We start from the raw sequence: 14,073 nt of genomic DNA, 5'->3' as shown, positions 1-14,073 counted from the left end.
TGCTTTATTCCAAAAATAACACATTACTCTACTCAATGTACTAAATTAACCACGCATTTCGACCCATTGTCTCATCACTTTTTTTTTGTAACAAACTAACTTCGATAAATCAACCAAACAATCGATTTGTATTATTTATATCTTGTGGTCAGCTGGGGATATCGAATGAATTTGTTGTCGATATCGGTTAGTGTTGGTAGACGGATAAAAGGGTGGGAGATATAAAGCAATTTGACAAGTTTGTTAAGCCCGGTGTTATTTATCTTTTAATGAGATTTTTACTCTTAAGACGATGTCTGCCAGTAGTGCCGTAAAAACAATCGATAGGCCGTCGATAATTTTTAGTCCGATGGTTTTTAATGTCGATAATACCGATGGCTCTATCGCAAATGGCTCCAATATTTAAAATTGCTGAATAAATTTTATAAACATACAATTAAATTTTTCGCTTTTTTCATAGAAACAGTAATGTTATTTGATTTTCAGTATAACAAAAATCTTTATACTTATCGTATAAATAATAATAAAATTGGTTGTCTGCAAAGTCAGTTACCGAACGGTGATTTTTCGTAAAAACGACATAAGAGAACTATTGGTTAAACTTTACTTTGACTGCTTCACAGAGTTAGACACCAACAAGTTTTTTGCCTTAAAAGGCCTTTCTGGATGACCAGGAATCATATTGCAACAAGTCTGCATGTGTCAGCTGTAAAAAAATAGTGGATGATGCCAGTGGGAATCGGGTAATAATAAAAAAAAAACTAACGATCGTCAGTACCGATATTAAAATCGATGCTTTCTTCAATTCACGGTGGAAAGGAAGAGGTAACTTGCCAATAATGCTGGGTAATGATCGATGTTCACCTACCTCGATATTTTGAACTTTTTACAAGCATAGCTTAGTATCTCGCTCACTCAAGCATACATACATATTGTAGCAATATGTATTAATATTAAGTATATCTTACTCTTTCCCCCAGTGCAATATGTTTAGAATTAAGTATATCTTACTCTTTTCTTTGTTATAAATTAGTTTTAAGTTTTATGCAGTGGTACAGTACGAGAAGCGTGTTGTCTCACTTTATAGAAAAGAACAGAGAGATTCAAATAAAAAGAATGAGAGCGGTTCAGTTTTTATGGAGAGCTCACCAAAGACAGACGTGTTTTACTCGCCATAATATGTACACGCTAGCGCCCCCCAACAAGCAAGGGCCAACTCCGGCCTTCTGGAAAAATGTTTCTATGCATATCTTGGCTGTTTTTGTCCCATTTTGATGAAATTTGGTAATTAGTATCAAACGTTTTTTTCAAGTTGCGGGGTGGAAAGGGGCGTGGCAAGAATTTGAAAGAAACTTCATCACTTTACATACCACATGAACCTACATTCAAAATTTGGTGGCTCTATCTTTTATAGTCTCCGAGATCTACTGGTTCATACGGACGGACATGGCTAGATCCTCTCGGCTGTTGATACCGATCAAGAATATACATATGTATATGTATATAATTATTTGGGTCGGAAAAGCTTCCTTCTGCCTGTAACATACATTTTGTCGATTTTAATATACCATTTCACCATGCGGGTGTGTGTTGTGAAAACTTTAAGTCACTTTAATTATAATTTAGTCAAAAATTTGGGCGGAATAAAATTTTTGTTTTAAAATCGTGCTAAAAAAAATTTTTGAAAAAATGCTTCGTCATTACTAGCGGATATATCTTGGCGTTTAGAAGTAATTAAATTTATTAAATAGGGATAAAGAGCCATCCCTCTAAAATTTTTATTCGAGCGCGACTCGTATTTACAGCTGTGTTAAAAAATATAGTTGCGCATTACCTTAAAAAATGTATATTAATTTTTCGACATGTTAAACATTAATAAAAGAATATGTAGGAAATAAAGATGAGAATATGACTAGATTCCGTTTGTTTTCAATTGGTTCTTATAATATTTTAATGACTTTTGCGAAATACACCAAAAAGTGCCTTTTTCAAAATTATACATAGTAGTGGCTACAAAGGAGTAAAAAAAAAAAAAACAGTTTTATTTAATTCAAAAGTGATTTCTTGATTTATTCTTACTTAATAATGTATAATACTTTGTTGTATAGCCTTTTTTTCAAATTCCGGCATCGCATCGCATCCCCGGATCATCGACTCGATGAGGTCCTGACAACGCTTCGAGGGAATTTCCGACCCTGCTTCCTAAACTATTTGCCAAAGCTCAACTTTTTTTGATGGATTTGATGTTACAACCCCCTTAACATCTCTCTATAAGTCCTCGATCAAATTAAGATCTGGGGACTGAGGTGGCCATAGCATAACATCGATCTTCTGGATGCAAACCAATCTTTCGCAAGCTTTCTGGTATGTTTCGGTATGTTATCCTGTTGAAATGTCTATTTTATAGGTATTACCCAACTGGCACATGGTACCATTGTATATCGTAATATATCTACATAAATATATCTATCCATAATTCCGTTTATCACATGGGTAGGCCAACGGAGTTGCATGAAAAGTGTCAATATGCTTATGCCACGATGCCTAACTGTTGTTTGTGGTGTAAGTAGTCTGCCTTTTTTTCCGTTTATTAAAGCGTACAAGCAAGCTCACCCTCCTCTAAAGCTACTGTGGTACTGCTCTTAAAAAAAAATTAAATTTGTCTGCATTTTCTCAATAAACGATTTAAATATTCATTTGCCAGACAGTCCTAAACAATTAAATTAATTGTATGTGCATTGATCATTCCTTTTGGAAAGAATTTCGCAAGCATTTTTATATTCGATGCGTCATCAGTAACAATTGCAGGCCTTTTTTTGGTGAAATCCCCATTTACAAAATACATACATACATCGCGTAAAAGGTTGGCAAAAATTTCATCCTTAAGTTTTTTAGTTGTTAGAACTGCTATCCGCATCTCAAAATTGTTGGTTGTTAAATGAAATAAGTATTGGCAGCTTGCTCCATTGCAGATGTGCCGTGATAATAATTTGAGGGTCCTTCTTTGGACTGAATGACGGCCTGTAAACGCCTTTTCATGCTGTTCACCTTTGACGTTGTGGTTAGTTCTTATCTTACGCTCCAGAAGATGCCACACATGCTCAATCGGATTTAAGTCCGGTGATTGTGAAGGTGTTTTTAGCTGTTTGTAATGGTATATGAACCACTCTTGTACAAGATAAGATGTTGTATATGCTTTCGTTTCAAGTGAGCAGACAAATTCATGGTGTTTCCACTTGTTTAACCTATTTGGCCACTTTTATACATTTGGCAAACTTTTTTAAAATAATCCCACATCCCAGACAAACCATATTTTGTCCTCCCCATTATTATTTTCCACAATTTCGCAATCTACAAACAAAAAGTTTTTTTTTTTACATTAGAATAAAACTCAAAAGCTGCAACAAGCGGTAGAATAATATTTACCTTCGCCATTGTCCTGCCAACACCAAAATCCTAAATGGTAAAGTGGATTACGTTAGTATTTCAATTATATGTATTGTTAAAATGAATTATCCCGCGTTTTAATTTCAAGTGATGGGGAAATAATGGTCTAGTGATGGCGATATATCCAATATCAAAGTTAGCAACATCGATGTTTTCTATAGCTATGAAAAAATCGATGTATCGTTGTTAGATCGATGTTTTTCCCATCACTACAGTATCGTTCTCGTTTGTTCGATGTTCGATTTCTTTGCTCGATGTTAGTCCTTTTTCAACGATTTTTACTCTTTTGTTCAAAATTGGAGACTCTTTTGCATGAACTGGACTCTTTTGTTGCATGTTTGATGTTTCCTTCGAGTTGTGTCCCCCCTATGTGGTGTAGTATACTTTAGGGGATACTTAAAGTCCCCCTCCGCTGGTAACGACTACGACTATGTAAAACATCGATGTTTTTCACACATGCAAAATCGATGTATCGATACTTGCCAGTATCGTTCCCAAATGAAACGCAAAAAGATCCAAATATTTTCGTCCGAGATTTTAGCATTTATATTAACGTGAAAATGGATTTATAGTTTGTGCGCAAGCAACAACACACCGCACTTAGGTGCCCAAACACAACAATTAAAATGGAATCGTATACACTAAAACGGTAAGTACTTTAAATTGCATCCATATTTCGCAATCCGCCACCAACACATACATATGTACATATACACGCTCCTCTAGTTGTTGCAATTTTGTATTCGGTGCCGTTTTGTGCGTCGGTAGTTGTAATGGGAATTAGTGGAAATCAATTCTTGTTTTTGTGCCAACTCATGGTAACGTGGCAAAAATCATACAAACATGGACACTACACGGCGAGACTTTTGGGGCATGCAACAACTACTGGATTCAAAAAGTCGACTGGAGAAAATGGCTGACGCAATAATCGGGGAAACTGAGTCAACCTTTTGTGCCACAGGCTGCAACACGTGCAATAAAGTACGAGGGGAAAAAGAGAGGGAAAATCAAGAAGCAAAACAACAATAAATATGACTCACAAATAAAATGCCTATAATAACATGATTAAAAATCCTTTCTATGGATTACTTTTTAATCTTTTTTTTCTAAATTTGTCCTGTTTATATAAAATTTTACCATAATCAGAACTCAAAGAGTTGTGTAGTCTTAAGAAGTGGCATTAAGTAAATGTCTATTTAAAGTGCTGCACAGCCAGCCTATAAACAATCAATTTCACCATGTGTTTGTATGATAAATGATTGATCTTGCTTGGCAGAATAACAGCTAACTATTTGTATTTCTTAAGACCTTAGTTTCATGATAACTGAGGAGAGAGATAGTTAAGGATTTGGCTAATTTGGCCGCTTTAAATTTTGACTTAATTGACTTTGTGAAGCTAGACAAAAAGTTTATAAAAAATGTAAGCACTGTTGGTTAAGTTTTAGTCTTGTTTTAAAGTGCAACTAAAGTTGTAACTAAAGGCACACAAACATATGTATCTCGTTTACTAAATATGAGCAGGTCATTTAAATTATTGATCACAACTAAATTGTTTGCTTTTTAACTCCACAGTGCCACCATGGCATCCTCACAACAACAAGAACACCAAGCTCTACAGCAACAACAACAATCATTGACATCAGTTGGACCGGACTTCATCCATTTAATATTTTGTATATCAAGTTTAATTTCTGCTTCTGAATATGGAGACAAACACATCAATTCTTCTGACCATGGAAAGCTTGGATTTGCCCAGAGATTTGTACTGGGATCTCAAGCAGGAGACTCCCTCCCCACGATCTGTGGTGCCCAGCGAGTTGTTTGCTCTCAATGAGACAACAACTAGTATCACCGACTGGATCTATGACGATAACTTTGCAAATGGTGAGTGCCGGAGTCATTTAAAGTTAACTCGAGCGAAGCTTTATTGAATTGATTCTTTATCAGGTATTACTCTGATTGGCGATGTTGAAGGTAAGGACCAAACGGACAGTGACCCGGCGGAACTCTTAAGTGACGAAGATTTTGTTGTGGAGTTTCTTGATCTTAAGAACGGAGGCAAGTGTCACATAACATGCTAAGCAATAATCATACATCTTATATTATATAAAAAGAAAAGTATAGAGCTTGATACAAATTTTGCGTTGTTCGTACGCGGAGTTCTTTAATTTATTTGTTCAATATATCAAACAACATAATTTCTATACCCGGACGAAACGAAATCGGTAGAAAGTTTAGTCTAGTACTTAAAAAACATAAAAACGAATCGGATTAAAACAACCTTGTCTGTCTACCTAAATCAAACTCCTTATGATTGTACAAATATTTCATACTGGATCAAAAAGTTTATTGTTTTTCTAGCGACTGTCGTGTTTCAAATTTTAAAATATTCTTACTGGACTTTTGTCGAGCTTTTTACTGTTAAAATATTCTTAATAATGACTGACTTATGATACAAAAATAATATAAATAAAATATTTAGTTTAAAAAACGTTGCTGTTTGCTATACTCCTAAGATATATCTCTACCAAATCCGATCAAAAATATGATAGGGTTTAAAGTAAGGGAAAGAATAACAGAAAAACTTGTAAGCCGACAAGCTGATTTCTGGTTTTAAATTTCAAACACACATATCTAAGGATCAGTTGCGGAAAAAATTCTTAACTCAGTCGAATTTCGATTCTTTGTTTATTCGTCGCTTCGACTCCGGAATACGATATAAATTCATAAAGTAACAGAACTATTTTATATTTCTAAGACAAATATATGTATCTAAGAAATTTTCACATAGTCTCAGCCCACGAACACTCTAGCGTCGACACTGTCTTCGCCCATCTGGTTTGGTTTTAATACTTAGTTACTATCAGTTACTAGTACCAAATTAGAAACTGCCCAAAATGCCAAAACTATAGTCATCTGTTCTAATTGTTAGTTATCAACTGCTAAAAGCTGATTTGAAAACCAAATCACTACTTTTCGATGAACTGCTTAGAACCAAAGACAAAACCTGAACTATAAGTCTATGCAGATGTGGCATAATATATATAACAAATATTATATAAGCCTAAGGTAAATGCAAGCGAACTTTGATCGTCTGCAAAAAAGTAAAAGAAAACGACGCTAGACGGTAGTAAAAAGTGCTGACTTAATGCTTGACTTATCTTGCCAGTTAAATGTTTTACTGAATCCGCTGTAAGGGGGTCTGCCACCCATCACAGTCATCTTTTAATAATGTTTCGGATATATATGCGAGTCGAAATTGGCACGCATTCAATTCCAAAGTTGAGAAACCGGATCAGTTGTCGTATTTCTGTGATGATTTTGTCTGTTTACATACAGTTGGATGCTCATTTGTGTTGTTGTTTTCACCAAGATCTCCAATCGCCGTAATTATTGTTTATAAACGTGGCCAACAAGCTGCTCGAGACGGCAAAAATGGCCCTGCCAAAGAGAGAAATGAAACTGGAAGCTATATACCCTTTGATTCGGGGCATATTGCGAATGCAAAACGTATGCGTTAGGTGAAGTCAAGTCAAGACCAGACAGACCGATTTAATTTAATTACCACCTACCACTCTGGTTAACTCTAAAGAGACCCTGAAGTATAGATCTTACAGACCATCTATGACTGAGACGGAAGCAAACCATAAGTACAGGGTATTTGGAAGTCGACTGTTAGTCCATGTGTTGTTTTAATTGTTTTTTCCTCTGATCACGCATTCAATGAATGATCTGTTGGTTCTCTCTGTCTCATCGACTCTCGCTCTTTTTCTGTTGTCTGCGCTGACAACTCTTGGGAGTCCGGTCCAGCTGATTTCTAATTTGTTTCGGGGGAAACTAAAAACAAAAGCCCGAATCAATGGCCGAATAACTTGAAAGCCTTTAAGTTTTTAATTGAAGGTTAAACGTTTTTGTGTTTAAAGCATTTCCAGTTTCTAAAAGTGACCAGAAGTTCAGCTTAAACTGTTCTTTAAGCTTAAGGGGCAAATTTGGCGTACTTAAAATGTCCAGATATGTTAAGCAGATGATCCCTTTGTTGTATTTTCTTCAAAAGACGTGCCCCCTGTATATTTTAAGGCTTGGCATGTTTGGGGTTTTCCAGGGATTCTTTAAATAACCTCTGTAAAAGTGGCCAAAAAGAGAGAATCCGAGTGGGGAATGGATGTTACTGTACCTCTCTCTAAAGTATGAGAAAGAAACTGTTAAGAATATATAAACATATAAGCAATATTCTCTATCATCATCAAAATTCAAGACATAGCAACAGTTTGATGCATCTATCTCAGGTGTCTGAGAGGTCAACGGACCTCGATCAGATTGAGTTTCCGTTTAAGCCGATTGCAATGTTTGTTTATTAATGCTTAATTTGGGGCAAGTTTTAAAGAAAGATTGCAATTCTTTGGGTGATTGCTTTTTATAATACAAAGTGGTGATAATTTCAAACAATACATATATGTAAACCAAGCGACAAGACAGTGAATTATCTGTTAAAGAAGTCAATTTCGTGAAACTCTTGAAATATTTGAGTCCATTTATGGGATACATAAGTCCATTTGAAGTCTATTTGATAGAACATACTACAAATGCCTTTATGTATGTATATGTAATTGGATACAGCCAATATAAGTCCGACCAACCGATTTTTATTTTCATCCTGATCACAATGTGCAGCTCTGCTGTAAGTCCGTTGGCTTCTCTCGCATCTCGAATCGGGGCTCGTGCTGTGAACACTTGTTGATAGCACTGAATGCTCAGACACACACACACACCCACACACTTTGAAGCAGACAAACAATCTCGACTTGAGATTGATCTCGTTGCAGGGCTCTGAGATACAATTCGCTCTTATTCGCTCGCTCATCTTACGCGTTCTCTGCGATACTTGGCCAAGGCAAAAACCTCAAACAGTTGTCGAACCGAACTCAGTACAAATTGCTACTCCGTCGCGTGCACTTCAAAAAAACAAAAAAGACAAAACCCAAGCTGAAACTCGACTTGAATTTTCAACAACAAAAACAATAATCGACCACATAACAAAGAAACTGGCTAAAGCATAAAAAACGATATTAAAATCACGTTTTGGCGTTTCGAATACGCGAAAATGGGCGGAGAACCAAACCTTAACCAATTCAAAAACTAATTGCAACTTTCATTGGTTTAGTTAAATGATTTGAGTTCTTATTGTTTGCATTATTGCCCGAACAGGCAATAAATTAGAAGTGTAAACTTATCTGCATGGACTTCTGAGTGCCATTCAAACGGTGTACGGAACTTGTCGAAACCAAACAAAAGGAAAAATTCGATCGAAACGGCGTCAAAGAAACTACGAAAACGCGTTCGTTTGAGGCTGTTGGCTATTGATCAGTGTTGGCCAACTTCGACATTTATGTAGCTATATTTTTGGAACAAACTGATTCGATTCTGAGCCGAAAGGACTTTGTGAGCATGATACCACACTGTGGATACCGTTACATGTGGAACCGTGAAATTGTGATCAATTCGCAAAAGTTGGTGAAACGACGCTAAAAAGAGACGCGACGCGAGTGTATTAGCTCTGATCGGACCACGGCCACGCCACACCCATTTTGCGGCAGCAGTTGATCTAGGATCAGAAGAAAGTTTATCATCTTTTGTTTATCTTCTTTTTTCAATCACCCGACACCTGACACCACGTGTCTTTGTGCCGTAGACTTTGTTTAATTTCAAAATGTTTATATTTGTTAATAATATTTACTTGGCTTAAGTGCTGTAAGCAAAACTAGCAACAACAATTGAGATTCAATACTTGGTTCAAAATTTGCTCTGTGATTTTTTTTTACGTACTTTTTCTTCTGTTGCAAATATATGATATATACATTTATAATTTAAAAAGCGCATCTCGTTAACATAACTCTTAGTGCATTTTACTAGGTATTAGTTTAGTTTTATACTTACCAGTTAGGGTTAGAATCGCTTTTTTTTAAACATACATTTCGTTACGAATTTCGTTGTCTTTTTATGATATATTTTATTTTATATACATAATACTTCTCGTACTGCCTTATCCGTATTTTTTTTTTTGCTTTGACACTTGAGGGCTTTTCAATAACTGCTGCCGCAAAAATGAGCACTTACATATTTATGCAACAAGCCTATGGTTAGTATAATGATGAATCCAAAATCAAATTATAAATTAAGTATCCTAATCCTGACCTAAAGTCCCCACATGTCTCTCGATAACCCACTCAATTGAACTCTAGAAAAGATATCATAGAATGTCTTTCTATATTGACGCATGGCCAACTGATTAAGATGATTCGTTAGGATCTTTGATGTACTCGTATCTTAGCTTATCTACAACAATGCAATAAGGAAAGTTGAAAGACATAATCTGTCCGCTTTACTTTCTACATTTCTTTCGCTCTTTTACTGAACACAAATGAACTGTGCATTGTTTTTCTCCTCGTATGGATCATTCGATTGACCAACAGTCGGGCCGATGCTGCACCTTATCAACGCATATTATTGGAAAAGCAGCAACTCATCATTATCGTCGTCATCCACATCATCATTGTTCGGAGGCGGAAGAAGATGAGGGGGATGGGTGCAGAGTGTATTGAAGGGTCGGGATGGGTGGGGGGAGGTGGGGGAAAGTTGTTTTCACCACTTTATTTTCTTTCTTTCTTTCACCGCACCCTCCTTTGTTTTGTTTGCCAACTGCTAAACTCTTTTACGAAGTCTTTCAAAGTCTGGATGTTACTTAAGATGACTTTCCGGTCAAGCGAGTTTACCTCGCTTTCAGTTAAATATTTATAAAACTCATTTGCATGAGGATTGCTGACTGTCGTCTTTGAGTGCTTGATTTTTTTTTTGTTTCTTAAAGATAAGAGAATATTTTGAGGACTGTCAAAAGAACTACTCGAAATCAGAATATTTGGTGATAATTCCAACGACTCTCTCTCTCTCCTTCTCTCTGTACGACCTTGACCTAATATACAAATCTTAATATTCAATTCTTTTACATATACACAAATCCATCTATGTATAGATCTTATTCAAAACACTATGACGAACTATAGAAAAACACAAAAACTTCCCAGTGAATGGGAATTTCACTGAATGCAGTTTCCTTGTCGCACCTAATATTTTTGTATTGAGCGAACTAACTTAACTAGACTCTGTATCAAGGTTGTTTTTAATCATATGTCCCCATTAATAATTAATACATTTCAGCTGTAGAAACGATACTGTAGAATGGCATTGTGGTTGTTTCTCGACATTTGCAACATTGTAAATTATCATTTATTATGATTTTTAATCAAAGTTTCAGCCTACATCTGGGGCTGGCTCTAGTATTGCGTAGTATTTACGCTTGAATAGAGGGCAAACAACATTTAATGTGCGTAGAGACCTAAATGCTCTTGATTTGAGGACAATGGAGAATCGATTGACAATCTTTAACTGCGGAAAGGAAAAGGATTTCATTAGAAAGCATGAGAGTTGCTTTCTTTGATCTGTCCTTAAACTATCTTAGGTCGACCCCAAGGTTTTCCTCCCCACTAAGCTTACGTGTATATTTGTTTTATTTGACGATTAGCCATGTAAAGTAAAATTTTCCATTGTCGTTTGATTAAACATTTTTATAAGATATATTTAAGTTGTTGTTGTCGTTATGTGTTTCTGGGCGTGGTTGCCGCCTGTGTACTGGAAAAATGTTGAAACGAGATTTTATGTAAATCAATTTATTGCAATTACAAATTGCTCCTTATATTTTAATACCCTTACTGTATCAAAGTATGCAAATTTCATTAAGTAGGCGATATGTGATGCATTTTCCAATATGGAAACCATTCTACATAAAGCGACATTAATTTTAGGAGATACTTTGTTTAAACGATTCAAGGATAACAACAATTTGTGGAGCGTTATTACTTATAGACCTACTTTTAGGTAATAATTAAAAGGGCATACAATGTTCGGTCTGCCTTAGTTCTATTATTTAAAAATTTTCTTATATTGTGCGCACCTGGTGGAAAACTTGTTATGCTAATGCAGAAATCAAGCGGGCAAGAGGAGAATGTGAAGCCTATTCCAAGGTGTCGGTCAATTCGTTACACCTTCAATTCAATAGGTTTCGAATGTTGTTTCTATATAACTCTCTCTCTCTCTGTCTCTGTCTCTCATTTTCTCTATATCTGTATATGTTTCTCTCGCTTGGTTTCTGCCTCTTGCTAATTTTGCAACTGATAACCTTTCCCTTCTCCCAATTAGAAATCAACTCTCCTTCGCAGTCGTCAACGCAGAAAAATGTAATCAAATCGATGTCGATTGCCTGCGCTAATTTCAATATTTGTCGTCTGTCTCAATCTCTCTCACATGTATAAGCAAAACGTTAATAGAAATGAATTGAAAACAGAATTGAAGCTTGCCAGACAATTAGCCGTTTTGGTTATACCCTGCATCAATTTCAATTAAATTAATCACAAATATTTGATTTGTTAAACTCGACCATTGACCAACTCTTGTGAATTCACTGAATTTGCTGATTTATTTTACTTCATCGCTTAGGTTCCGTCTGTTCCGTCTGCCTGTTGCATACAGTTTGGCAAGTTTAATATACCCGTTTATTGATTGGGCCCAGTGTATAACAATAAATAAATGAAAATTGTGCCAGAATCGATATGTAAATGGTTCCAAAACGTCCTTCATTTAACTGAAAACGAGTTCAAATTCTGAGAACAAAGCAGCGAATAGAATGACCAATGCTGCGTAGTTTCAAAAAACCATGACAATTTAATCAGTGGGAAACATCTTGACTTAGGAATGAGCACAGTCGATGGATTTCTTTGGCTGCTTACTATTTGCTAACATTACGGCCTATAATAAATAACGTTGGATATTCTTTTTTTGATTCACCTTTCAGAGTGTCTTTTGGACCAAAAGGCGCATTACATCGAGTATCCGGCTAATCAATACCAGACTCACATTGACGTAGTGTCCCAGCCAATTATACCCACAACTAAAATAGAAGTCACAGCGCCGACCACTCCAGCACCATCGGTTGTGGTCTTGCCCCAACAATGTGAAGACTCGTCCGTTATATTCCAGCAATTGACGCCACCACAATCGCCTCCCCAATTCGATGCCTATCAACATCAACAACAACAGCCGCTCGTTAAGGCCGAGCAGAAAGTGGTAAGTGAACTAAGGGCAGCACCTGTTTGGATATTGATCTTAATTTCAATTAATTTGTTCCTTACCTAGTTACCCTATGCCTCTGATGCTACCAACTCATCGACTTCAGCTGCTGCCAACAACTTCCAATTCAACAACTGGACGGCGGGCAGTGAAATCGATCGAGAGAGCCAACTGGTCGACGACATTGTAAAACTTCGCGCCCAGGAACTGCAGTGGCAACAAATCAACGATGACTGCGAGTCACAAGCGTCATCATCGTTGGATTGCAGCAGCAACAACAGTAGCATAGATGAGGAGTGGCTCCCGGAACAGAACAGCAGTGCTCAATCGTCACCAGCTCACAGCGCTGTCGAGGAGCTGTCCCAGCATCAAGATGGGGACTTCGATTTGGAGACGGACGTGCATATTAAGACACCCAAAAAACGGACTCGAGCCTATGGCCGTGGCGTTGAGGATCGCAAGATCCGGAAAAAGGAGCAAAACAAAAACGCCGCCACACGCTATCGTCAAAAAAAGAAACTGGAAATGGAGAATGTTTTGGGTGAGGAGCAGATCTTGGCCCAGGAAAATGAGACTCTTCGTCGTACTTTAGCTGATCGTCGCCATGAGCTCCGCTACTTGCGTCAACTAATCCGTGAATTCTATCAGGGTCGCAAGCACTAGAAATAGGAAACACTTGTCAAGTTTCAATGCCTTTTGCAAAAATATCGTTATCATTGTAAGCAGATAAATCCAAGCCCCTTCCCTCGTAACTACCACTGAACATTGTAATCCTCCCACATGAAATAATGCAGTCTCCTTTTTTTTTATCAACTTGCATGGAAACTATGTCATCTATATCAGTAATTGCAACTGCAGTACGTCTTGACCCACACTTTTGGCGCTTATGAAAAGCCCCAAAGCTTTGAACCCCTTCGCCAGTGTGGGTCAATGACCAAACAACATCTTCTAAAGCAGCACTGGCCAGTGTGTCATATCTTATCCATGACACCCATAACTTGCAACATAAAAAGATTTACGAAAACCTTTTTGTTTCAATCCCCCAAATAAGTTAGAAAGCAACACCCAGTGCTCCATCTGCTGCAATTGAAGTTGCATTCAACATTTCCAGGCAACGTTTTTATTATTCTTTCTTAAGCAATAAGCACCGTAATACAAAAGTTTAATTTTATTATATATCAGCAATAAATCAAAAGGGTTTTCAAAAAACTTCTCTACTTGTTCATTTAATTTTCAGCTCTTTGCGAGATTAATTTTCAATCTAGTTAAACTTGCCTGCCCACTCTACGAACAGGAGAACATTGCTGCGTTCCCTTGGTAAGGCTGAAAAACTTCATCAGTTCACAATCAACAAGTTATTATCCTTTACCAGCCAACCCTGTAAAGTTTCACCGGCTCCCACATATGAAATGTCGATGACGTAGATATAATCGGATTATGATTATGTCT

At 36.7% G+C, this 14,073-nt stretch overlaps 1 protein-coding gene across 2 annotated transcripts; it reads left to right on the top strand.

The window, feature by feature from the left end:
- Positions 1 to 3,920: 3,920 nt before the first annotated feature.
- Positions 3,921 to 13,833, top strand: crc (bZIP transcription factor crc). Of its 2 annotated transcripts, XM_068296981.1 has the most exons (5): positions 3,921 to 4,096; positions 5,020 to 5,331; positions 5,395 to 5,505; positions 12,350 to 12,621; positions 12,691 to 13,833. In XM_068296981.1, the coding sequence occupies exons 2-5, from the start codon at positions 5,151 to 5,153 to the stop codon at positions 13,285 to 13,287; spliced, it is 1,161 nt and encodes a 386-aa protein (XP_068153082.1). In that variant the 5' UTR covers positions 3,921 to 4,096; positions 5,020 to 5,150; the 3' UTR covers positions 13,288 to 13,833. The 2 variants fall into 2 exon arrangements, with proteins under 2 accessions (XP_068153082.1, XP_068153161.1); XM_068297060.1 differs by lacking the exons at positions 3,921 to 4,096; positions 5,020 to 5,331; positions 5,395 to 5,505 and adding an exon at positions 9,435 to 9,583.
- The last annotated feature ends 240 nt before the right edge of the window (positions 13,834 to 14,073 follow it).

Source organism: Drosophila tropicalis, unplaced genomic scaffold (assembly GCF_018151085.1).
Source record: "Drosophila tropicalis isolate 14030-0801.00 unplaced genomic scaffold, ASM1815108v1 contig_1009, whole genome shotgun sequence".
Lineage (NCBI taxonomy): Eukaryota > Metazoa > Arthropoda > Insecta > Diptera > Drosophilidae > Drosophila > Drosophila tropicalis.
The sequence above is the reverse complement of the archived record's forward strand: the minus strand, read 5'-3'. Positions and strand labels throughout refer to the sequence as shown.